Here is a 24,055-nt window from a genome sequence, read left to right on the forward strand (position 1 = left end):
ATAGAAGGCCTTCCATCCAAAATGATACTCTTCAGTACTTATTTGACGACATGCAACTTGGCATAGAATGTATTTTGAGGCATTTCCTCATCTCAGGTTAAAACGATGAAGGCATCGCCTACATCTCTTAACAGACTCCAATATCATCACATAAATCAATTTTAGTTATCCTATGTCATACAAGGAAGGCGAAGGAACAAATGGCTCATTGAAGAATGGAAGTTTGAAGCCCCTTCATTCTAGTGTGAATAGCCAAAACTGAGAAGCTCTTATGACTCCATTTACACTCTCCATAAAGATTAAAAAACTCCAAGAAGCGTGGCGGCAGCAAAGATTAAGAATAGTACTCCTCCCAAGAAGCCAACCTGATCGTAAGATGTTGTGCGTTAACAAATTTGACAATGACAAAGGACACATTCGAATGCAAGCATGAGAACTTTAGTTAGAAATTTAAGTTATACTTGTCCACTTACCAGTTTCTCAGATATATAGTTCGCTAGGAAAGCACCACCTAGAATTGCAATTGATGTCGCGATTAGGTGTCCGACAATGGCTCCGCTAGCGACACCCCAAGGAGACTGTAGAGAAAACCATGTACTTATGTTTACACCGGCCATAGAAAAATGAAAGGTCCACATAAAAGTAACGGTATTCCAAGTGATACTACCTGTGCAGCGCCCAAAGCAATTGTAGCTAGCATAGAGCGATCACCCCATTCCTGGAAAGATCCAATACTTATACATATATAGCTTCTCAAGATTCCATAAAAACTAAAGGAAAAAAATATTGCAATCAATGCAATGGACTCGTTCATTATTGCATACTCAGAAGTTCACACCGAGACTTACTTTATTCCATGTGTTGCACAAGCAATTAGATAACTATTGGTAGGTTCCATTGTTAGCAAAATCAAATAACAATGCAAGCAGGGATAAATGTGGATTACCGCAAAGAACACAAGGCTGAAGGACTTCCAAAGGATCTCCAGAGGATTGGTAAGCTTCTTCGCTACCTGAAGGTGTTTAAAATATCATCTTCATGTAAAGGCAAATAGAAAGAGAAGGTCGTAAACTAGAATGAGCATATGCAGGAAGTACCACTTTGGCATGTCACCAAGTGCAGGCAAGGTATTAAAGCATGAGAGCAACAGGTCATTTTCTTGTATTATCTTATGGGTTCATGACATTTATCATAATACTATTAAGCAATTATGGTGTTTACTGTTCCCAAGCCAGAGAGCACTCCACTATACATAGACAATAACACAAGTTGCAAAGTTTGTGCAAATTTTTTATTTACCAAAATGGCTAGTGATTTAAAATTAAAAGTTGAGCTTATCATGTTAACCAAAAAGTTTGTGCAAATTTCTTTCCAAATATCCGAACAGGAGCAATCCATCAACAAGCATGCAAATTGGCTCTTGGTTTCTCTTGTTTGGATTTGAGAGGGATCCAGTCGAAGGGCAGCAAACAAAAACTAAATGTACATGTCAATTGATCCAGGAAAACCAATAAAAAAAAAAGAGAACATGAATACTTTATGTCTTTGTCCTGTCTTAGTTACTTTACTTCCTCAAAGCATCTAGTCTAGAAGCCTCCAAATTTAAATATCATATGTCAGCTGTCATCTACATCCTGTAAGCCTGCAGATCTCTAATGGTTCTATACATCATTGATATCAAACAGATGGATCTTAGTCCCAAAGCCCAACGCCTGGTAACAACTGGAATAGACTATCTTCAAGCAAAGAAACAGAAAGAATGGAAAAAGGGTTTAGGTGATACCAACCACGTAAAGAACATGTTTGCGTGGGAAAAAAATAATAAAGAACTAGGTTTTAAAAATTGCTTAAAAGAAGTTGTTTTTATTCAAAATTGAAAGCAAAATTTAAACATTCTTGGTCTATGAAAGAGAGGACCTTTTCCTTCACAAGCTCCTCAGCTTCAACAAGTTCTCCGAGTTCAGAAGTCTCTTTGTTCTTATTACTTGCAGCTGATGGAAATCCCCATGCATCTTTTATTGATTTGAGACCAAAGAATGTTAGGAGAGCCACTGCTGAATACTCTCCAATTGGCAATGCTGCAGAAATGCATGTTTCTCAGCAACAATTTCAGGAAGTGGACAAGCACAGTGACCATAAGAGAAACATACAGGTTCATGTCTTACATAAGATGACCCACTTGTTGAATTCTACTAATGAGTTGGAGTTTAGTGCCTCCACTAGAATAGTTGGTTAATATCTAAAGAATCTGGTTAGTTTCTACAGTGGAAAGGATGAAGTCAAGCTACATCAAAATGAGATTCTAGTATAGTTAACGACAGATAATTTCAGTTGTTACTCTGACATTATTCATATACCAATCTCTCATTCCTCAGGAAACATAACAATAGTTGATAACTTACTTGTCTGAAACTGTGCTGGTACAGAATGGAATATCCTGCCTATTATAACAGATAAGACTGTCATAAGTGAGAGAGCACCCATTGATCCAAGTAAAACCTGCTCGTTTACACATGACAAATAAGGAGATGTCAGCGGATACCCACATAAGTGTAGGAGAAAAAGAGCTATAGAATAGAAAAGAGCAAAGTGAAAAGTCTATGTCAAATGCAAAATCAATCATTTTTTATCTCGTACTACAATAAATAAAAAGAAAATTGGGCTGTTTAAGGAGTACAGAAGAAATGACAAACTTCAACAAACTGTGTGATAGGAAAAATAATTTGTGCTGAGGAAAGCACCAGTGCACAGAAACAGGAGAAATCAACAGGTGGAGTAATATACCAGTGCTCTCTTATACTGCATAGCCAACAATGCAGCAATGAAAAATGTCTGCAAGAAGAAAAGAAGATTCAATCAAACTCTTCATTAATTCCATTTGTTGGGAAGAAATTGCTAGCAAATCAAAACAATCTGGTTCCCAGATTCAAAAATATTTTGGGCTACTTGTGTGACTTATTTACCTTATCTCCAATCTCAGAAACAAATATCAATGTAAATGCAGCAGTAAAGCCTGATTTTGCAAGTGCATCTATGACTGCAGAAGGTCGTCCTTTGAAGAAAACAATAAGAGAAAATGCCACCGTGCATATAAATAGCACACTGGCAATAGATAGCAGGTACCCAGCTCGTGAAAGAGGCTTTACTCTGTCATTGCATAGATGTCAGTTTAATAGGAGATATAATTAGCAAAAACTAGTAAGCAGAGATAAAGAGACAGCATGTACATGTTATGATCAAAATTATATTAAAAACCATATGCCAAACAAGTAAGCTATGGCATCCAATTGCACACTATACATGGTAGGGAATTATAATATTTTACAAGAAACTTGTCTCAAATTCAGGACAGCAATCAACTGAACATGATTGAAGCGCTCACTTTTTAGGAGAAGTTTCACTTGAAGCACCCATCAAATCTCCATGGCTGCCCGTTCCTCCTCCCCCATCATAACTCCCGGCTCCAATATTGGCATTGGATGCTTGAGCTCTAATTTTATGACGTAATGATCTTAACCTTGACAAGCATCCGCATCTTACTACAAACAACCAAGCAATTATTCAAATATATTGACAAGTTTCAAAGATGTTATGCCATTACTCAGTTTAGCACAATCATGATATCTATCATTTGAAACTATGCTAATCCGTTTGCACGCTCCTATTTCAATATCAAAAATAGCTACTTTTTCGGAAAACCATCATCCAATCGTCAAAAAGGTCAAAAACGATCCAGAATTCTTAGTCTTTGCATCCCAAATGCAAGAGATAGAATTTTATCAACAAATTGAAAAGGATTAAGCAGTTTAAACCAAGTAAAAGTAGCAAGAATCAGAACACTTACAGTAGGCGGAGTTCCTTAGGGATCTTCTTCGACCAATAAGAAGGGTAGGAGACGAATTGGGGATCGTGAGAGAAGGGGGTCTTCCACTAGATAGTAGTTGGAATTGGAGATTTACTCCTTGCATCTTCACCTAGTTCTAGTGATCGCTCCGCATCTTGCCTTAAACCCTAACCCCAGCAAGTTCCCCTCTTCTCTACCGGAGGATTCTTCGCAGTCCAAGAGAGTGTGGCTGTCTCGCTCCGAGAGGGAGGAGGAAGTAGACTTCTACGAGGGGGCTCTGTACCAGGCTGCTGCCACGTGTGGGCTTGAAGATAGAAAGGAGGGATCCGAATCTGGCTACGGATTCAATGCAGTGCAAGATGCAACAAGTTCCTGTAACTGAGCTGTGATGATATATTGTATAAGAGAAAGTGCATGCAACTCGAATTGTAGAGAATCCGCATATTCGCCTAATTATCTCATGGGTAATATGCTAATCTTACGCAATGTATGTCCGGCAGTGTTCAAATCCTCTCCGGTTCCCACATTTCCCTTTCCCCCTCAAAATTACCCAAATGAGTAGTAAGTATCAGCGAAAGCGACGGAAGAATGGTAAAATGGTCAAAGAAACTAACCCAAATGAGGTAATTGGGAAACCTCTTCTCGCCATGGACACCTCTCCTCCCCTCTCGTCTCCACTTCTTGATTTCTTAAGCCTTCTTCCTCTCACCCCCAAGCTCGAACCCCTCGAAACCAACAATGGCGGCATTGCAGACCCTAGTCCTGACCCCGTCTCCCTCCTCACCCCCGAGCTCTGCGACCGCCTCCTCGGCGAGCTCATTCCCGCGGCCTCCGACGACGACCCCCTCTTCTCCCGCTACCTCCGCCTCGCCCAGCTCGAACTCTCCGCCGCCGTCGCCGCCACCCCCTCCACCGCCCTCGTCGTCGCCAAACCCAAGAAGAAGCGCGCCCGCTCTGGCGAAATGGTCCGCGTCTCCCAACTCCTTCCCGGTGACCGGATCCACTTCCTCGCTCTCGTCCGCCGCACTCGGATTACCTACGACTGCCTACGCTCCCTCTGCCTCCGCGAGTTAGAGTCACCACCCGGTCGCCGTACCCGTTCCGACCTTAAAGCTGCCAAGAAGATGCTCGACCACGGCCTATGGCTCCACCGCGATCGTAGGATCATCGGCTCCCTCCCTGGAATTAGTATTGGCGATGTCTTCTTCTACCGCGCCGAGCTCTGTATCGTGGGAGTCCACGGCGCCGTCCAGGCCGGCATCGACTACGTCGCTGCGAGCCAGGTCCCAGAAGGCGAGCCCATCGCGACGAGCATCATCGCATCCGGTGGATACCAGGACGACGAGGACAGCGATGACGTGCTCATCTATACCGGGAGTGGTGGCCGTGGCCGCAATGATATCCATCACTCTGCAGACCAGAAGCTTGAGCGCGGAAATCTAGCCCTAGAACGCAGCATGAGCTATGGCGTCGAAGTCCGAGTAGTTCGTGGGCTTAGCTCAGAGGTAAGCCCCACCGGAAAAGTCTACGTCTACGACGGGCTTTACAAAGTCGTCGAATGCCGTTGCGTCATTGGAAAGTCTGGCTGTCAAGTCTACAGATTCAAGCTTTTGAGGATTCAGGGTCAAGAAGTGTTGGGGAGCAAGATTCTTAAGCTTGCAGAGGAATTGAAGGCCAAATTGGCTTCCAAAGTGAGGCCTGCTGGGTACTTGCTGCTCGACATTTCAAGGAAGATGGAGGCCTTTCCTGTGCCCCTGTTCAATGACGTGGATAAGGAGCAGGATCCTTGGTTGTTTGAGTACCTTCCTCGTCCTGAATACCCACGTTTTGTTTCCAAACGGAGAGGGTGCCGGTGCACATTGGAGTGTTCGGAGGATTGCGTCTGTGCTAAGAGGAACAATTTCAAGCTTGCTTACGATGGAAATGGGACTCTCTTGAGGGGCCGGCCGATAGTGTATGAATGCGGCGATTCTTGCCATTGCACGTCGAATTGTCCAAACCGTGTAAGCCAAAAGGGGTTGAGGCATAGATTGGAGGTTTTCCGGTCGCGAGAGACAGGATGGGGAGTTAGGTCGCTGGATTTGATCCAGGCTGGGGCTTTCATTTGTGAGTTCAGTGGTGAGGTGCTGATAAAGGAAAAGATACAGGAGGCTTTGGTAGATGGCCGTAGTGTAATTGATCCCAAGAGGTTTCCTGAAAGATGGAAGGAGTGGGGAGATGTTTCTGATGCCTTACCAGATGAACCACCACCTGTGTTTCCTCGTCTACGAGAGCCGAGATATTTGTTGGACGTGTCAAGTAAGAGGAATGTTGCTTGCTACATAAGCCACAGTGGCAGGCCAAATGTGTTTGTGCAGTTTGTGTTATTTGGTCATGACAATGAATCATATCCTCACCTGATGGTTTTTGCTATGGAGAACATTCCTCCTTTGAGGGAACTGAGCATCGACTATGGAATAGGAGATGGATAAGTGGAAACTGGAAAGCTGACCCAATAGTGAATACTAAATGTCCTTTTGGAGCTGATCAGTTTTTGATAGATTTTGAAGGCACTGTGGTGCTCTTTTTTTGGGCAACCTAGCCTCATGAAATGTTTTTTTTCAGTGAGGAGCATTCAGCTGGTAATCTCTTGTTCCATTTGCAGTAGGGCTTACATCTGTACTAACTTCCAAATGGAAGTTGATCTGAAAGTTCATTGACAGGGTGATTAATCTAGACTTTGTGTCGAAAGAATTGGCACAAATATTGTTGCATGTAATAACTAATGGGCTTCCTTTAAGCATTTCGTCACCAGTCAACAGGAGGGAAATTTTCCGGAAGTCTTATTGTGTGCCTAGTGGAGAATTTAAATTAACTGAGCTAGCTTGCCAACAAAGAATCTCTACTAGGTTTGCTACTCGTTTTCTCAATAAAATTTGTTAGATTTCAAGTAAGATCATGTTATTTTCCTTCCATTGCCTTAATTAACAGCTCGGCGCTGGCATAAGATAAGTTTATTGTGGTGTTCACTCAGCTGAAAGTTTTAAACCTTCCATCATAGGGAACTTTGGTTCAACATACTAAGAGTCCTACAATTGTCACAAAATATGGAGTGTCAAAGTTAGTTAGCGCTAGTTGGGGCTCAATATAGTTTAGGTCCAAGGGATCGGCATAGGATAAGGAGACAGACGGATTAGACAAGTAAAAGAATTCAAGCAAAATTGTGGTCATTCTGTTTACCCTTTATGGTGCAGATTTATTAGGGAGATTTACTCTTTCTCCATATAAATCAGATTCTGAGAAAATGTATAGAGAAAATAATGGTTATTTATGTTCTCTTTGCTTTTTTATGTGGTGATGAGTACTCTTCAGCCTGTTGGAAGTTTGTAAGCAATATTACTTTTTCTATTAGGCAGACAGCAGAGTACAGAAGTATAGCTGTTTCATAATTTAACGTGTGATCAATGTTATTAATTCGACAAGCAAGTTTATTTTTTCTTCTCCCATAGATTGATTATGGAAATGCTGATAGCAGTGGTGTTTGAAACTGTGTTTTGGTAATCTGCTTGTACTTAGTGTTTGTACAAACTGACTCTCCATAAAGCAAGTTCAGGTTGAACAGCCATTATGAGTGAAAGGTTTTCTATTCCTTTCTTTGATAAATTCCATTTATTCATATTCAAATCATAAGACTGAAAATTCTAACAGAATACTTCCATCTCGTCACCATCTTTTCATCCAGTATCGCTTATTCTGTAAGTAGATGATCACCCTGTCATCTTTTGGCATTACTCTGTCCACTGGTGATATCCATCTATCACAAATGTGTTACGATTTCTTTATAAATTGTTGTTGGTTGTACTAATTCATAGTTTACGTACTCTCATGTACTTGCATCAATCCATGAACTTTGTCCAAGTTCTAGTGATACAGTTCTAATTCTAATATATGAGATCTTGCTCGACTTATCTTTGTATTTGTCATTGATTTGCTGGTTACATGAAGATCAATTACCTTGTTGAAGCAGCTGCCGCTCTGAACTATTCAGAATGTTTTTTTGGCTATCTTTGGCCGATCACTGAATGCGCCTTCATCCATGTATGTACAGCAATGTGACAATATGGGAAGATTGACGAAGAACGGCATGAGCTATGTCAGGAAATGGCATCCTCGGCTGTTGTATTTGTCTTCTTCTACAGTCGACAGGACTATAAGATCTATAGTCTCCTCCTTTATTTCATTTTGAGATCTTTACATTTAGTATCAGGGCCTTTCAGATCTTATGCACTTGTGAAACGTAAGGATGTTCATGCCTACAGATCTCAAATTAACAACTCTTCCTGTTTTACTACTCACTCGGTTACAGTGGCGATTAAGAATTTCTATTGTTACATGGTAAGTGCTTTTGCAAGGAAGAGAGATAAACAGGTGAGATCTTATCTTATTGTACCTGTAAATCCAACAACTTCTGTGGATATACTCATGCTTACAGATATATACCAAATCATTTCTTTTCTTTTTCTTTTTTTTGCCTGGGTAGAGAATTCCCAATTCAAGTACTGCAGGAGATTTGCTTCTGGGCTGCACATGCGTACTCACCAGATACACGAAAGTTGTACGGATTTAGCGGTTCCACTTGTCCACGCGTCCATAAGACGGAATAGAAGCACCTAAACCTTGCGACCGCTCTCGTAGCCAATTCGATTGTCGGCCAGAGCCGCCAAGATCTTGATGTCACTCATTCAATCACGCTCACTGGAGGCATGAGGAGGCATCCAATCCATCTGGCTCCCCGTCCTCCACGCCGCCACATAGCGTCTCCCTAACACTACCTGGACAAAACGGCCTCCCGCCACGTTTCACCCAACGTCTCGTGGACCCCACCTTGCCCCGCCCACGTGGCTTCAACCCCCTTCCCCTAGCTCGGATGCCAACGGCCTCGTGTCCAAATTCCCCCACACCACCATTGATCCACTTCTCTAGTTCAGTGCAAGATAAGGGTCGAAAACACACCACTATTCTACTACTTTCTCCAACTCTATTATCCTCATGGGACCTGAACAAGAGAAGAAGCACAAGAAATGCTGCCCTCTTAGGAGGTCAAGAAAGGGATGCATGAAAGGCAAAGGAGGCCCCGAGAACCAGCTCTGCCCCTACCGCGGCGTCCGGCAGCGCACGTGGGGGAAATGGGTGGCCGAGATCCGCGAGCCCAACCGCGGGGCGCGCCTCTGGCTCGGGACGTTCAACACGGCCCTCGAGGCGGCCCACGCCTACGACGCCGCCGCCCGCAACCTATACGGCGACTGCGCCAGGCTCAACTTACGCGAGCCCGTGCCCTCGTCAGAGTTGCCCTCGTGCTCGCCGTCCCAGTCATTGGCGTCGAGCACTACAAGCGAGGTGATGGTCGGGCTGCATGAGATTACCGTTGGCTCGCCTTTCTCTTGTGATCAGCCAGTAGATGACTTTGAGGACTACATTACGAGCTTGCCGAAGGCTGAGGATTTCGGCTTGGAGGCGTTTCACGAGGTGCCCGTGTTTGATGACACGGTCTACTGCGATGGGGAGTGCTTGGCTGGTGAATTGATGAGCTTTGATGATGCTTTACAGTTCTCTTGGTGTACTTGAGCAGAGATTATATACACACACATATATACTCTGCAAGCAGCAGGGATACACAAACCTATACTTGTACACATATATGTGTGTAATTATAAGTTTGATGGTGACGATCGATAAGGCAATAGCTAGGTTGCATGCCTTTAATATAGAGTCTTTAATTAGAATCATATAGCAAGTTAATACTACTATTATTAGTTGCTTGCTATATTAGTAGTAACGCAGTGTTGTTCAAAGATATATATGTCCGTGTGCCTCTATTTATTCTAGCTAGTAGGAAATTAATAATAATAATAATTTAGAAAAAAAAAAGTCTTTGCATGTCTCTTTTGGTGTCCTTCTTGGCCTTGAGTACTCGGCCAGCTCCTTGTGCCGTGATCTGGGCTTGTGCTTCGTTTCTCAAGAACGCGTGAGCCTGGAGATAAATGTGCAGGTGTTTATAAAGTGGATACATAGTAGTCTGTGCAAGGGTTATCTGGGTGTGTACTTTGATGCTTGGAAGTCTGTGAAGAGGATAAGCATCTACGTCTATATATCCTTCACCTTCACAGGAGAGTGACCAATTGGAAAATCTTAAAAGACGTGACATATATATATATATATATATATATATATATATATATATATATATATATATATATATATATATATATTATCAAACAGCTTAATGTTGTAGACCAATTTGTTATAAAATGTGGTTTTTAACGAACAATAGAGTACACTAGAGTTGTTGCCAGACTCCCCTCAGGTTTCGTGGAGATATCATCCTTATCTATAACTACTACTACTTCATCCACCAACTCTCTGTAGCACGTAGTTACATATAAGGTTGGTGTTGCCACCCCAAGTTGGAAAATTGATTCTTTGTTGTAAAAATGCAAGCAGATTAAACTTTGCTCGACTAAATAGTTTAGTCTGAGCATGTTGATGCAGGTTTTAAGTTCTACTAGTTTGGAGTATTAGCTTAATAGAATTTAGCTTGTAAGTCTGATTCAGCAACGTAGCATAATTTAAAGCCAGAAATTTATCAATACCATCAAGAGATTTTTTTCATTTCACTCCTTACATTATCTATCTATTACAGTTAGGGTTGAATTACGAAATAGTAAAAAATGACAGGATGTAACATACAATATACAACAATATAGGGTGCGAAATGAAAACATCTTTAGGAGAGGCCAAACTAAACGCGATCCAGGCCCAAGCCCACTATAATCTTTAACCACTAACTCCCCTGCCAAACTCTAATCATGGACGAAGAATCCGAGACGACGGCGACGGCGGCCGCATCGTGGGCTAAGAGAGCATGGGAACTCCTCTCTATGGTTCGTCGCCGAGCTCCACTAGTCCAGTGCATCACGAACCTCGTCTCCATGGACTTAGCGGCGAACGTTCTCCTGGCCGCGGGTGCATCGCCGGCTATGGTTCACGCAATCCAGGAGATTGACGACTTCACCCCTAACGTCGACTCCTTGTGCGTCAACGTGGGCACGCTCGCCGAATCCTGGATCCCCTCCATGCGCGCCGCGGCGGCCGCCGCCGAGCGAGCAAGGCGCCCGTGGGTTCTCGACCCCGTGGCCGTGTCGGCGTCCGAGTGGCGGATGGGGACGTGCCTTGGGCTGGTGGAGTTGCGACCCACGGTGATACGGGGGAACGCTTCCGAGATCCTCGCGCTCTCCTCTGCTTGCCGGATTCGGGATGCCAAGGTGAGATCTTTTCAGGGCTTTTCTGTCCTTTTACTCCTTTTTAGGTGTTTGAGGCCGTAAGTTTATTGGTTGAAGTCAAACGATCCTCGCGCTCTCATTTTTTCTTGCCAAAGTAGGGTGAGGACACATCACAATCCCTGAGAAACTCGTTCCCTTTTAAGAAGTGAATTTACGATCACCTCGAGTGAGAATTCGTAACAAATATAAAATTTTCAAGAAATTTTTTGATGAATCGAGCAGTTGGAATGATGTGAAATTTTAATATGTTGTAGCTAATGAATTCAGTATATTGAGATTTGGATTAGTAGATCTGAATATATCTTCGAATCAGTGAACAAAGGTTGAACAAAGGTTGAACAAAGGTAGGAGAGACAGACACGTGGGATCAAGGTGCGAACTTAATCTATTTAGTTCGAATTGCTTGCTTGCTGTCCTTAATGGCTGGATTAATGCAGAAGTTGATGTGAGAGTAGGGAATAGAAATTGAGGAGGAAATTAAGAAGGGAAGAAGGGGGTTAAAAACTGATCGAGAACCTTATCAACGGAAGAAGTTTGCTCAATTGGAGGTGGGGGGAGTTGTGCCGACGGTCGAGAGAAGAAGAGAGGAGATAGAGGGCGACAAGCCTTAGCCAAATCACTGCTCTTATTCAAGGTGGAAGTTTTATCGTCGAGGAGTAACTGATACTAAGTTTGTCGAAGCTTATTCGGGATAGGAAAAAGAAAAAATGTGAAGTAACTGTGAAGAGAGGTTTGTACTTGAAATAAGATTATCTTGCTAAAGTTTGGGTGGTGAAAGAAGGTTATAACAACCTTGTTAACAAGATTAATGTTCATTTGAGCAAATGGGGTCTAATATGATCCTTTGTTATGGTTAATATTCGTTTGATTGTTTTCAGATAAATGCCATAAATTTTGTACAATAATTAGTTCACAAAAGCAATGCAAAGTCTGAGATATAGAAAGAATACGGCCAAGATGAACTAAATTTCGGACAATAATTGGAAATTAATTCGAAAATTACTGATCAAGAAACTATTTTCAGAATGATTATGGAACTTTTTTCTAGTCCTTTTTCTGTTTGTCATGCAACCTTGGATATAATTCATGAGCAGGGAACAAACAGTTCACATGAATCAACAGATGCTGTTGAAGTGGAAATTATTACCAAAATTACTGATCAAGAAACTATTTTCAGAATGATCATCGAACCTTTTTCTTGTCCTTTTTCTGTTTGTTATGCAACCTTGGATAAAATTCATGAGCAGGGAGCAGACAGTGCACATGAATCAACAGATGCCGTCGAAGCTGCCAAGTCGTTAGCGCAATCCAGCGGTGCCATAGTTGCAGTATCTGGAGCCGTAGATTTCGTCACCGATGGACAGAAGGTGGTGGGTGCAAGCAATGGGGTGCCCATGATGCAGAGGATCACAGCAACAGGATGTGCAGTCACAGCCCTAATAGCTGCCTTTGTTGCTGTGGATCCATCAAACGCTTTAGAAGCAACTTCCTGCGCTCTCTCTATCTTTGGTTTGGCAGGAGAGCTAGGAATGGAGACGGCGAAAGGACCGGCCTCGCTACGAATGCACATGATCGATGCTCTCCATTGCCTCGACGAGAACACCATCTTATCTCGTATCAGAATTTCCCAACGATCATGATGGTTTCTACCGCGGGAGTATCAAAGAAATTTTTTTGATTCTTGTATGCAAGTAAGAAATAGATATAGCTGCATATTGGAATTCTAGATATCAAGAAATAATCATCAAACTTTTTTGTCTTCAATACAGGCATCTGGAACTTGATGCGCATTAATTTCTTTCACTCGCATGGTTGTAAACTTAATACAAATGTTCTGTTATTGACTTATTTCTTGAAAGTGAATCAGCATCATGAGTCAGCCACTTCTACTTATTTTTAAAGAGGTAATGAGATCAGTAGTACATGAACCTACAAGAAGACTGATTTAATCATTTACATGAGATTCAGAATATGCTGTGCTAGATGCCTTATGGAATCCTCCAAATTTGATAGCTCCAGCTTGGAGTTGCTGAAATGCTTCTTCACCATTTGAGCCTGAAGTTTATCAGTTTCAATATTTCTCCAATTCCTTCTGATTCTTTTTCAAAGTTCCAGTACCACAACTGCAAGTTTCACAAGGCAGTAATGGCTTATATTTTTTCTCTAACTAAACTGAAACGAGCTAGTAAAATGCAACAAAAACAATGAAACAAGACTTACAGTCAGAGTCTGTAGTTATCCACTGTGCTTTTTTCACATGTTGTTCAGCCTTGAGACTATCCAATGCATTGACACAACATTCTGAACTTGGTAAGCTAGTTGAAAGTTTGGAGAAGTTCTTGGTGCAGATTTGATCAGTTCTGGCTGACGAATTCATCGACAACCCGGAGTACACCGACGACGTCGACGAGCAGCTGCCTACCTCCCATCTGAAGCTAATCTTACTGGACTTGGAACTCAGATCATCAACTGGGTCTTTCAGATCTTGCCTGCTTCTGAAGTGCAACACCTTCAACAACAGCAGTAACAAGAAGGTTAGTGAAAAAGGAACTGATCAGGTTATCTGGCAGGACTCACAAAATAGTCACATGAATAAGAGATAATTAATGTGAAAAAGCTTAATATAGACAATGCATACATAATAAGCTATTAAGTTTTATATAATTTTATAATTTACACCCTACTTTTTGCTTTTATTATTATTAAGATCCTGTCTTTACTATTTCTTCATTCGAGGCCTACATATTACTTACACTTCAAGGAAAACAAATTATAGGGGTTGAATGATAATAAGAGCACAACTTAGGGCGTAGATTCTAAAATTTGCTAATCTTTTTTTATAGCTCACCTTCCATCCTCTGCTTCCAATGTTCTGAGCCTTGGCTTTCGCAGCCCATCTCAGCAGCTCCTTCATTCTCGGAACCGTTCTCCGCCGCTGGATCTTCGGCCCATCCTTGATCTCGCATCCGTCGGTGCTCTCTCTGCCGTTGGATCCGGCCGCGACGGCGTCGCAGATGGGCAGAACCTTGCATCCCACGCTCCCCGACTCGGCCTTAATCTGGCCCATTCTTAACTCAGTATAACTCGGACACCACCAACACTCACTCAACTGCACTGCCTCAGTATACAACCCATCTCCTGCTCTTCCCCCTCTTCAACACAACCTTGTATCTTCTTCTCTCCTCCTCCACTTCTACCTCCTTTCTATATTTCTTTTGAGCATCAAAAGTACTCCATTAATATACCATCACTGGAAACAAAAAGAGATGATCTCCATACGAGCAATATGAATCGCAGTACAGCGAGTGTCTTGCGATGGTGATATGAGTAGCCACTGAAGGATCTAGCAACGAGGCGATAGAGTTATTTGTAACGTGAGATAACATGCAACTAATCATTGTTTAAACCATGTGAAGAAGCACTACCTACTATTAATTACCTGCATGTTCTCCAACTAATGGGAATCTTGAGGGGGTGGTCAAAGAACAGGACAGCGTTAGATCTCTGTTCGGGAATCTAATCAATCTACCCAAGGAGACAGCAGAGAAGCATAAGATGACAGTGGAGATATGGGGTCGAGATTAAGGGCGTTAAGCGGGATAATTAGGGTTTTATTCGCAAAATGAATGAGGTGGCCATGTACGCACCCCACGTGGGTGATGACCCATCTGACTTCATCGACCACAGGGACGGGATCCTCTGCAGAGACGGATGTAGGAATTACTGCAAAACCACTCTCTGACATTGCCGAATGCCGATGCGTGCAGGGTTGTGGGAAATTCATTGAAGGGGAGAGCTTAAGGGCTGTGTAGTGTGACACGTCATTACTTAGTGGGCTCCGGATTAAGTACGGTGTCCCATGTGATTAAGTATTCCGGTCACGTGGAGGATTCGACGTAATGCCGAAATATATTTGTCGCCCTTTTTTTTTTATCATTGATGAGCTTGGACAAGGTCAATCATTTCTTAATACAGAGTCACTTTAGATTCCGCTAAGCTTTTTAGCTATCTAGTATAAACTTCAAATCATATACGTCGTCGAATAATTGATAATTACTTTAAACTAAATGCTGCTCTTGTTGAAGAGAGTTGGCACTTGAGGCTAATCGTAATATATTCCCTTTTCTGTGATTTGCTCAAGGTCACGGCTCAACTTTTAAGTACGTACAATGTATCCTGATTGATTGCTGGATGAATCGATCTCCAGCACTTGTCCCATCTAGTAGAGAATGATTAACTATTGAAATCCTAGATTTTATATAAAGATAATTGCTACATATAACAAATGTTGAGATGGCCGAGTTGGTCTAAGGCGCCAGATTAAGGTTCTGGTCCGAAAGGGCGTGGGTTCAAATCCCACTCTCAACATCTACTAATTTGTTTTACTCTTCAAGACTATGACAATTTTAACGACAAAATATGGCAAAATTTGATAGGGTGTAAATAATAATAAATGTAAAAGGCAAGGTGTTTTTGATAAATATCATTGTATTTAATTCAAATTGATGCTTATAGGTTACGACCTTTTACATACATAGACTGATAGACTTCATGATGAGTCTTTAGAAATACTTTTTTATCTTTTTGCAGTCATGACTTATTTTGACTTCAAGTTGACTTTGATTTCAAACTATAAACACAATCACTCATCCGACCAAGTGATCTGATAGTCACCAACCTCCGAACCATGAATCCCCAACGCCTTCCAAACCGCCGGCGATGCGTCGACGATGTTGTTCGGGCACGGCGGCTGGAAGTCGTGTTCCTTATCGCAACCATGAACCGAGTCGCACTCGTCAACCACCTTAGCCAACACCGAGTTACCATTCGCATTAATCCTAATATTTTTCAGACAACGACTTCCACTGTCATACCACCCAGTGGAAAGTGCTACTACTAACTCGCTATCTTTATGCCATTGGTTGTCGCACTCCGACCGGCCTCCGCCGTCGCCGCCCTCCGCGAAGCTGTTGATGGTCATCGTCGCCCGGGTGTCGCCGTTGAGAGGCGGCGAGCATCGGAATTGCGGGTACTTCTTGCCGGTTTTGCAGCAGTCGGAGTCGTGCGCTCGGTTGCAGTGGCCGGACTTGCCACGTAAAAAGCCACTTGGTTTGCACTGGCCGTGGAGGGAGTAAGAACGGAAGGAACTGCAAAGGTTGAGGTTTGAAGTGATCAGTAGGATGAGGAATGAAGCAGTGAGAGGAGTAGTAGCAGTTGCCATGGTAATTGATGAGGTTTGTGGTGAGTTGAGGCAAAGTGTGGGAGGAGCTTCAATTTATAGGTAACGGAAAGAGAGTTTTCTTTGTATTTTTAAGTGCTTTAGATTCATCGCTGTTTGTTTGTTTGTTTCTTGTGGTGTAATAATAGTTGTGACAGTGAGTTTCTAAGTGGTGTTGCTTTGATGAAATCCATGAGAATCTCTAAACTGCAACAGATATAGTCTAATTTGTTAGTTGTTTACTAGGGAGACAAAGATTGCACCGTGCCTTGCAAAGTTGCAAGGCCAGGAATAAGTTTTCTCGTGTGCTATAAATTTGACCCTTCTAAATCCCCCTACATTTAACAAGCACCAATTGATTCGTCTGTGCAACCATTTGATGTCTCTGTTTCATTTTTTTTTTTCTTTTCTTTCCTCTTATTTCACGAAGATTAAACTGTAAAGCCAGTTTGGAGAACCAACAGTAGTAGAATGGTCTATGTTCAACTTATTAATAAAAATATGTCAAAATTAACAAATGTTTTGGATAAGAGAAGTTTGATAAATAGCATCGTACATTCCACTGCTGCCACAGTATAAAAATTTCTGGGGCGAAACTGCAGGCATTTCCCTTCTCCTTGATGAAGGTGTGACGAACTTGTCTCTAAATGCCCATAACCACAGTTTTACCTATTTTGTGGAGAGACTGGTACTGGAAGTTAGTCGATTGAACAAAAGATAATTCGAAGATATCCAATTGCGGCAGCACCCCGAGGTGTAAGTTGTATATGAATCACTTCAATAATAGATTTTGAAGAATCCAAGTATCCAATGTTCTTCAGTAATTCCTTAGTCAAGATAGAAAATGGAGTCTCAGATCTCAGCATCTCTCCTGTAGTGCCCAAGAAGCATGCGACAATACAGGGAGAGCTACTTATAAGCATCACAATGAAGAAGGTTCACCAGATTCCTCCTGAATTTCTCCAGCTGCAGAAAGACAAACATCATATACTGCAATCACATAGAACCTCTATATGCAACAAAATAAACACAGCATCATACTTGGAAGTTCAACACCGATGTTTGCTTGAGCATCGGCATCAGCATTAAACTCCTTCAAAGTAATCAGAGATAACAATGTAAGTGCAGAATGCAGTAACAATAGAGATAAGTCAGCAAGAAAATAGGTTATCAAGGAAATGATACTCAAGCTGAACATGATGGACTTTAGTATCTTATCAGAAAAGATATCCTTCAGCGCTTTAACTTCTTTACCCTTTTAACGTGGTTTATCTCAAATGATAGAAACATATCCCTTAGTGCTTTAACTTCTAAACATAAGTCTGCCATATTCTGGTTCCTTGTCCGCCAGAGATCTTCTACCTATTTTTCAGAATGTACACAATTAGCATTAACATAAAATATTAGAAAAACAGCAGCAGCTAGTGTACTTTGCAGAAAGGTGAAGAGGGATCATGATAAATTTTCTTGAGCAGACAGTAGTTGAAACTACATGAACACAGGAATGATATAACTGGAGCATGACGATGGCACCAGATTGTCAAGATGACACAAATGGACAAAGACCATACCCACACTGTTGACCCATCAAAGGATCAGTTGTGGAAAGAAGAAAAGCAAATTGCTCTCATAGTTCTCATCTGATAAAGTGGCAATCCAAGTACTTAACAATAGTTATGACCATTGCATAATAGGATTAAAAAATTTCCTTAGAATTCTCTTGTTAGAAACCACAAGAAAAATAGTAACTTAACAACATATATATATTGCTAATCTATCCCAGTGAGACTTCGACTTCATAGGGTAAGATTAAAGAGCTTAAAACTCCTAAGATAATTAACAAATTTGGCAGCACTGGTAATATGTTATCTCTGACGTTGAAGCTGTTCAAGTTCTGGTTACAAAAAGAAAAGTCAGGCTGGTTCTAAATGACAGATAATAATAGCACAGAGTATTGAGCCATGTACCTGATTACAGACAAGCTTAGAGTCGCCCTGAACACGAATTTGTCTAAACCCTTTCCTTAGGGCACATTTTAATCCTAGAATTAGTGCTCGATATTCAGCAACATTATTGGTCACAGCACCCAAGCCTTCCCGGATTCGAGATATCTTCATTCACAGGACATGGGAAAACCTAAATTGTTAGGGTAAGAAAAGTTGACCTAGAAGGAAAAATAACAACAAAAGAAAGAAATCAATCTGTATCTACCACGCTTCCATCTTCAGCTCGAAGTACTGCTCCAGCACCAGATTTTCCAGGATTTCCTTTTGAAGCACCATCAAACTCAAGAATACAAGACATCTGTCATTTATATGCAAATTATATCTCCCACCACACAGAATTGTAGAATATAAATGCATGAAAAAATTATGGTAATACAGCTGCATCAAATCAAATATCGCTAAAGTTAAAGTCAAATATGTAGTGTGAAACCAATCGATATACAACATGTCCTTGGAAAGGGAATGAACAAAATGGATTTGTGTAAATGTAACAAGATTGGTTTGCTATTTTCATCCTTAACAACAACGAAAATCGGCATGCGATTGCCTGAGATAGAGAACTTGCAGAATACAGGTGCCATTATATTGCCTCACTCATGGAAGGACAGTGAAATTTATTGTGGTTTACAGGAAAACCTTGGTTAAGAATCTACAATTATGAAATCTTAGAAGCCACAACCACATCAAGAGATGGTCAAAGTTATCAGTATCTGACAAGGAGTAAACCATGGAAGACCTTCTCACTACTCACTACATATGCGTGAAAGAAAATTCAGATGTAATATGGCTTTTGCATAGACCCAGAAAGTTCTCATGCACTTCAGGGTTGGTGAAAGAGAATTTAAGATAAATTTTAGAAGAATATTGAAATATCAAAATGTGGATGAATTTGAAGTATACAGATAATCTTTGAAGCAATTCATCTGAGCAAAAACATGATGGGAAACTAATGGAAATCCTTTTGGTAAGACTGGATTGATGCACACCTAATAATATCCTAAGAGAATCAAAGCCTCTATTATTTATTTATTAATTTTGTTTTATTTTATCTTTTGACGTGGTTACAAAGGACTTACCAAGCAAGATCAGCAACTTTAGAAAGATCTAAGAAATTATCAAAATGAATTGTACTTAATTTCAGGTATGACTTTCTGAAGCGCATCAAATAAGTGATGCAAGTGGCTAACTAGATAAAATTTACAGAACATGTAAAGAAAGAAACTCTCCATATAAGAAGAGAAGCTTTACCAGGCACAAGAGAAAAGCAGAGTAACATGGCTTAAGCATGAAGCTGAAGCATTAGCAGGCTTAAGCGTGAAGCATTAATAATGCAGTAACTCACATAGTTAAAAGATTTTGGATGCTGCTCAATAGGAAAACCAAGTTTGAGATGCTTATGTGACTGTTCAGTTGCGGTGGAAGTAGAACCAACTGCTTCCTGCATGACACAACACACATATATCCCAAATGCTTTTAAAGAGCTTGCAACAAATACATTGCAATTTCAAACAATTTCCAACAATCCTTTCAGAGGACAAAGCCCCATGTCAAAGACAGATTTCTGAATGCCAAAGGAGCAATATACATGAAGCAAGCATGTAATTAAATTGACTTCAGGCACATATTCACCCAATAAGAAAAAATATTCAATTGACTTAACCTTCACAATGAGACTTCAAACAATATCCCACAGTTTATTGCAATCTAATAATTGGAGATAGAAACTTGATTTTGGGTATTACCAATTTATTCACCATGTCCTGTGACCTCTTCAATGTGGATGTCTTTTTGCTAGTCCGATCAACTAAAAATGCAAGCCCATCTGGTTGCTGGAAGAAAAGGATGAACATCACTTCTCCAAAAGAAAAGAGGTAAGTATAGATTATCAATCTTTTCTTAATAAGCCATAGTAATATTTGAATACTTTCACTCTCTATTAAGACAAAATTACAAGTTAACAATAATATAATGGCATCAAGTCAACTTCATGAGTGCCCAATTAAGTACATAATAATAAGAATGTCAATAGAAGTACAACAAGAAGAAAAAGAAAGAAAAAAATAAAAGGTAGCAGTTATTTATTTGCATCCATAAGAAGCAGTGTCATGTTATCTTCTGTGACATCCATGTAGGCCTCCCATGACAAGATGAATTACTCCTAGGACTGCATGGGCTTTATTCATCAATCTTCACTATAAATGCTATGATTTCTGAATTAGCCAAATATATGGCTGCATTTGCACATTTATTAGCTCTAGTGATGCGGGCAATATTGTCCTGTTATTCGTCACTTTAGCCACCTATTTAGGACCACTAAAATTATAAATCCTCCTTTCAGTTCATTGACATGTGATAAAACAACATTCTTGAGGCATCTAATAGCAAGGATGACAGACCTAACACCATCTTGTAGACTGACACAACAAGTACAATAGGTAAAACAGTTTACCGATATCACAAATATGTCCTTTTAGTTTCTCCAACATATGATAATGACGTAACACTAACATCCTAGGTTAACCTTAACTTTCTATAAATCTAGTACTTATCTCTCTTAATCATTCTCAGTGATCAACTATTCTGTTTGAAATGATCAAAAGACAGAAAGAGAGTAGCAGCAATTTGTGAAATGAACTCCTTAACTTAATCGTTCCATTGATCAATTCAGAGTTGCATGCCAGAAATTCTCACCACTGAATGAAAAAAAAAATTTAATCCTCCCGTAAAGTCATTGCTGATTTCAACTGCCTCGGACAAGGGAAATGCAAAAACACAAACATCAACAAACTAAACAAGAGCACAAAAATAACAAAGATATCCAAAACAGCAATTTCTCTAATCTAATAAATTGCAAAGAAATGATCAGATATTTTAAAAGGAATTTGAAATTCAAAACTTCCAAGTTGAGGGATCTCTATAACATCTGCGCATTATTAGGGTAAGATAGCAGTGAAAAATGTAATTGAATGAAAAAGTGTGAGAGATAAAAGGAAAACAAATCAAAGGCATATCTGGACTAAACCAAAACTATAAAATTGCGATTTTTTTTTTACAAAAGGATATAAGATTGGGAGTTAAGATCAGAAAACCATCAAATACATGGAGCGCCGCATGTGCATAGCCACTTAAGAAAATAAGACAATAAAGAGTTTGAAAATGTATTTTGGAAAAAAGAGCTCATGGTCAAAAATACCAAGAAAACCTCTATACAAATTAAGGATATATAAGGATACAAGATGAATGGTGTTTCATAATGTTACCTGAAAAGGACAAGGCACTAGGTTCCCAAACAAATCTTCTTTTACATCCACTGCATTAATGGAGTATAAGGCATTTTTTAGCCCACGGGAAGCAAGATACTCCTCCGTATCTTTCTGTAAAGAGTAACCTTTGTACACACTGACAGAAGGATCACATACCTAATATAATGAGAAGTATATTATGCCATAGAAACATGAAAGAAAGTGCAACATACATATATTTTATTGACTGAATTGGCTATCACACCAATAGCAACAGCATCCAGTATCCAGTTAAATGCATCAATATAGCAAATTTAACAATCAATATTAACAAATACAAGTAAGCAATATGTAAAAAATTTGTGCATGTTTGGATATCAATAGCTAGTAATAATGAAAAAAATGGTTGAAGGTGCTTATATGAGGATAAATTAGAATTAGAACTTAGAAGACTGGTCGCAATTCATGTCATCCTTGAAATGTCAAAGTTTCATGAAGAAAGCATCTTATATAAAATTCTCGATCAAGTCATATGCTGGTAAACATATACACTCAAATGAAGAACTCACTGGAAGTAGGGTAAAATGGGAGTCAATTAAAATAGTGTGTATTACCGAAGAGCTAACTTGAGCTTGGCAATCAGTTAAACTTTTGTAGATTCCAATAACATCCCCTTTTCGAACAACATAGAATGCTTCACTTTCTTCATCCATTGGTGGCTGCTGATTCACCTTGGCAGACCGTGAAGTGCGTGCACTCCGAGAAGAGAAGCACTGAACGCGGATGGGTGTCAAGCTGAAATCTAAATTAAGCACTTTAATGCCAGTACGCCAAATGCCACTTTTCCATGATGTTCTTGAAAATCCATATAAAGAACTCCTCATGATGACATGCCTATTCTGCCAAAATATAGCTGCAGATGATGGGTGTGAAATGCAATGCATAGTTGATGTATCAAAGCAGTGATAAGATCCTGAGGAGATTTTGTAACAATGAATTTCTAATGGTTGACAAATAACTACTTTCCACAACAGTTCTTTACACCTAGAATTTTAAAAAAAAAATAGAGCTTTTAATTCCTAACGCTATCAAAAGCACATAGAAGAAAGAAGATAGAGGTGGAGAGAGCAGAGAGACCAGAGGTAGGGACGGAAGCGAGAGAAACCGGGGGGCGGTGCGGTGCCGTAGTGCAGCCACCGCGAGTGATAATAGGGGACTGTAGCCCTAGAAAAGCGAGGGAGAGAGAGAAGAGGTAAGGGAAGAGAGAGGAAGAGGGTTGAGGTGGACAGCGCCAGCGGAGGGATAAGAGAGATAGAGACTAAGAGAAAAGAAAACGGAGAGGAAGCTCACCTAGGAGGGGGACGATAGGTGTCGTCGGCGCCGGGGAGAGGAAGGTGGCGGCGTTTTAATTAGTGTGAGTCTGTGAGAGAAGAAGGATATAGATAGATGGGGGAGTGGAGAGACGAGGCTATTCTAAATCGATTTCATCTGATCTCGGTTTGGGTTGAATTCCATTATTTCGAAAAATAAGATAAGAAAAGTCTTAGACTTGTAGTTTATTAAGCTTCTAGCAAACCGTTACAACATGATATATGAGAATCAAAACAGAGGTAGGGCGATGCGAGTTTTTAACCAAAATATACTCATTTTTTTAATTTTTTACGGAAATGGACTACCCTCAAACTCAATTATTAAATAAGTTCTAATTCATAGTAGCCCTAACAAAAACGCTGAACTAATATATGAGAATGAAAATAAGAGGTTCGGTGATGGAGTTTTTGACTAAAATAGACTTATTTTTTACCAAAATGCACTACCCTCAAACTTATTTATTAAATAGGATCTAATTTACTGTAGCCCTAATAAAAACACTGATCAGTGCAACATTTTTATTGCCAGATAATTTTTTTCTTAAATTGCTAAAATAAAAAGTTAAAAGAATTTATATACATAAAACGATGAACAAATCAACATTTTTGCTAAGGAAAAAATGCTGATCAGTTTAGCGTTTTTTTTATGGCTACAGTAAATTATACCACATTTGGTAAATAAGTTTGAGGGTGGTACATTCTAGTAAAAAAAAGTTTTGGAGCAAGGCTAATTTGATCAAAAACTCAAGCGATAGCCTTAAAACAAACTCCACACTCGGTTAAATATAGATCGAATTACAATAAATGAAAACATCAAACAAGTAACAATTGAAATATAATATAGCTGAGGATGCAGGATGAGGGTCGCAAAGTTTTGCGACTTTAGGCATATATCTCTATATAATGTGAATTATAGGCCGTTGGCAAAAAATTCTTGCAAATAGAATCAAACCACACTTAAAGTCCTTGGTGGGTTCGAGCAAACGGGCTTTTGTAGCCGAGCATCATATTCATGATAATATTGTCATAGCTCAGAAAATTGCGCATTCTATTAAT

At 40.3% G+C, this 24,055-nt stretch overlaps 7 protein-coding genes and 1 non-coding gene across 14 annotated transcripts; 4 read left to right on the top strand and 4 right to left on the bottom strand.

Moving 5' to 3' along the window:
- Positions 1 to 15: 15 nt before the first annotated feature.
- Positions 16 to 4,388, bottom strand: LOC140801505 (GDT1-like protein 2, chloroplastic). The gene is made up of 11 exons (XM_073156679.1): positions 4,327 to 4,388; positions 3,845 to 4,227; positions 3,383 to 3,539; positions 2,964 to 3,147; positions 2,785 to 2,832; positions 2,403 to 2,499; positions 1,918 to 2,078; positions 947 to 1,012; positions 668 to 718; positions 474 to 578; positions 16 to 365 (listed from the first exon to the last, which is right to left on the bottom strand). The coding sequence occupies exons 2-11, from the start codon at positions 3,966 to 3,968 to the stop codon at positions 300 to 302; spliced, it is 1,059 nt and encodes a 352-aa protein (XP_073012780.1). The 5' UTR covers positions 3,969 to 4,227; positions 4,327 to 4,388; the 3' UTR covers positions 16 to 299.
- Positions 4,335 to 6,587, top strand: LOC140801504 (histone-lysine N-methyltransferase family member SUVH2-like). Its single transcript, XM_073156678.1, has one exon. It carries the CDS (start codon positions 4,399 to 4,401, stop codon positions 6,313 to 6,315), a length of 1,917 nt encoding a protein of 638 aa, XP_073012779.1. The 5' UTR covers positions 4,335 to 4,398; the 3' UTR covers positions 6,316 to 6,587.
- A 2,285-nt stretch (positions 6,588 to 8,872) lies between these two features.
- On the top strand, positions 8,873 to 9,448 carry LOC140801089 (dehydration-responsive element-binding protein 2C-like). The gene has a single exon (XM_073156090.1). The coding sequence runs from the start codon at positions 8,873 to 8,875 to the stop codon at positions 9,446 to 9,448; it is 576 nt and encodes a 191-aa protein (XP_073012191.1).
- A 1,198-nt stretch (positions 9,449 to 10,646) lies between these two features.
- On the top strand, positions 10,647 to 13,021 carry LOC140801266 (hydroxyethylthiazole kinase). Its single transcript, XM_073156286.1, has 2 exons — positions 10,647 to 11,145; positions 12,411 to 13,021. Exons 1-2 carry the CDS (start codon positions 10,690 to 10,692, stop codon positions 12,801 to 12,803), a joined length of 849 nt encoding a protein of 282 aa, XP_073012387.1. The 5' UTR covers positions 10,647 to 10,689; the 3' UTR covers positions 12,804 to 13,021.
- On the bottom strand, positions 12,890 to 14,746 carry LOC140801267 (uncharacterized). The gene is made up of 4 exons (XM_073156288.1): positions 14,603 to 14,746; positions 14,012 to 14,506; positions 13,384 to 13,672; positions 12,890 to 13,286 (listed from the first exon to the last, which is right to left on the bottom strand). Exons 2-4 carry the CDS (start codon positions 14,228 to 14,230, stop codon positions 13,267 to 13,269), a joined length of 528 nt encoding a protein of 175 aa, XP_073012389.1. The 5' UTR covers positions 14,231 to 14,506; positions 14,603 to 14,746; the 3' UTR covers positions 12,890 to 13,266.
- Positions 14,747 to 15,450: 704 nt separating this feature from the next.
- Positions 15,451 to 15,531, top strand: TRNAL-AAG (transfer RNA leucine (anticodon AAG)). The gene has a single exon. It is a non-coding gene; the product is annotated as a tRNA-Leu (tRNA).
- A 274-nt stretch (positions 15,532 to 15,805) lies between these two features.
- LOC140801090 (putative ripening-related protein 1) lies at positions 15,806 to 16,384 on the bottom strand. The gene has a single exon (XM_073156092.1). It carries the CDS (start codon positions 16,382 to 16,384, stop codon positions 15,806 to 15,808), a length of 579 nt encoding a protein of 192 aa, XP_073012193.1.
- A 461-nt stretch (positions 16,385 to 16,845) lies between these two features.
- LOC140801454 (uncharacterized) lies at positions 16,846 to 23,160 on the bottom strand. Of its 7 annotated transcripts, XM_073156585.1 has the most exons (11): positions 22,980 to 23,159; positions 22,767 to 22,853; positions 22,244 to 22,523; positions 21,648 to 21,806; positions 20,130 to 20,216; positions 19,730 to 19,825; positions 18,593 to 18,685; positions 18,349 to 18,492; positions 17,636 to 17,743; positions 17,423 to 17,474; positions 16,846 to 17,347 (listed from the first exon to the last, which is right to left on the bottom strand). In XM_073156585.1, the coding sequence occupies exons 3-11, from the start codon at positions 22,511 to 22,513 to the stop codon at positions 17,304 to 17,306; spliced, it is 1,053 nt and encodes a 350-aa protein (XP_073012686.1). In that variant the 5' UTR covers positions 22,514 to 22,523; positions 22,767 to 22,853; positions 22,980 to 23,159; the 3' UTR covers positions 16,846 to 17,303. The 7 variants fall into 7 exon arrangements, with proteins under 7 accessions (XP_073012686.1, XP_073012685.1, XP_073012684.1 ...); XM_073156584.1 differs by lacking the exon at positions 22,767 to 22,853; XM_073156583.1 differs by lacking the exon at positions 22,767 to 22,853 and having other exon boundaries at positions 22,244 to 22,528.
- Positions 23,161 to 24,055: the final 895 nt, after the last annotated feature.

The sequence above is a fragment of the Typha latifolia genome, chromosome 14 (genome assembly GCF_019914945.1).
Source record: "Typha latifolia isolate L0001 chromosome 14, TyphaL0001v2, whole genome shotgun sequence".
NCBI lineage: Eukaryota > Viridiplantae > Streptophyta > Magnoliopsida > Poales > Typhaceae > Typha > Typha latifolia.

What these genes read in the sequence shown, in the direction of transcription:
- LOC140801505 (XM_073156679.1), bottom strand. Translation starts at nt 3,968, where the DNA reads ATGCAAGGAGTAAATCTCCAATTCCAACTACTATCTAGTGGAAGACCC. An exon ending in AGTGAAACTTCTCCTAAAAA is followed by an intron (nt 3,148 to 3,382) that starts GTGAGCGCTTCA and finishes ATGCAATGACAG; the next exon opens with AGTAAAGCCTCTTTCACGAG. An exon ending in ACTATATATCTGAGAAACTG is followed by an intron (nt 366 to 473) that starts GTAAGTGGACAA and finishes TCTTACGATCAG; the next exon opens with GTTGGCTTCTTGGGAGGAGT.
- LOC140801090 (XM_073156092.1), bottom strand. Translation starts at nt 16,384, where the DNA reads ATGGCAACTGCTACTACTCCTCTCACTGCTTCATTCCTCATCCTACTG.
- LOC140801454 (XM_073156580.1), bottom strand. Translation starts at nt 22,573, where the DNA reads ATGCATTGCATTTCACACCCATCATCTGCAGCTATATTTTGGCAGAAT. An exon ending in AAGCTCAAGTTAGCTCTTCG is followed by an intron (nt 21,807 to 22,243) that starts GTAATACACACT and finishes TCATTATATTAG; the next exon opens with GTATGTGATCCTTCTGTCAG. An exon ending in AGGACATGGTGAATAAATTG is followed by an intron (nt 19,826 to 20,129) that starts GTAATACCCAAA and finishes TGTGTCATGCAG; the next exon opens with GAAGCAGTTGGTTCTACTTC.
- LOC140801089 (XM_073156090.1), top strand. Translation starts at nt 8,873, where the DNA reads ATGGGACCTGAACAAGAGAAGAAGCACAAGAAATGCTGCCCTCTTAGG.
- LOC140801266 (XM_073156286.1), top strand. Translation starts at nt 10,690, where the DNA reads ATGGACGAAGAATCCGAGACGACGGCGACGGCGGCCGCATCGTGGGCT. An exon ending in GCCGGATTCGGGATGCCAAG is followed by an intron (nt 11,146 to 12,410) that starts GTGAGATCTTTT and finishes ATTCATGAGCAG; the next exon opens with GGAGCAGACAGTGCACATGA.
- LOC140801504 (XM_073156678.1), top strand. Translation starts at nt 4,399, where the DNA reads ATGAGTAGTAAGTATCAGCGAAAGCGACGGAAGAATGGTAAAATGGTC.
- LOC140801267 (XM_073156288.1), bottom strand. Translation starts at nt 14,230, where the DNA reads ATGGGCCAGATTAAGGCCGAGTCGGGGAGCGTGGGATGCAAGGTTCTG. An exon ending in TTGGAAGCAGAGGATGGAAG is followed by an intron (nt 13,673 to 14,011) that starts GTGAGCTATAAA and finishes CTGTTGTTGAAG; the next exon opens with GTGTTGCACTTCAGAAGCAG. An exon ending in GATAACTACAGACTCTGACT is followed by an intron (nt 13,287 to 13,383) that starts GTAAGTCTTGTT and finishes TGAAACTTGCAG; the next exon opens with TTGTGGTACTGGAACTTTGA.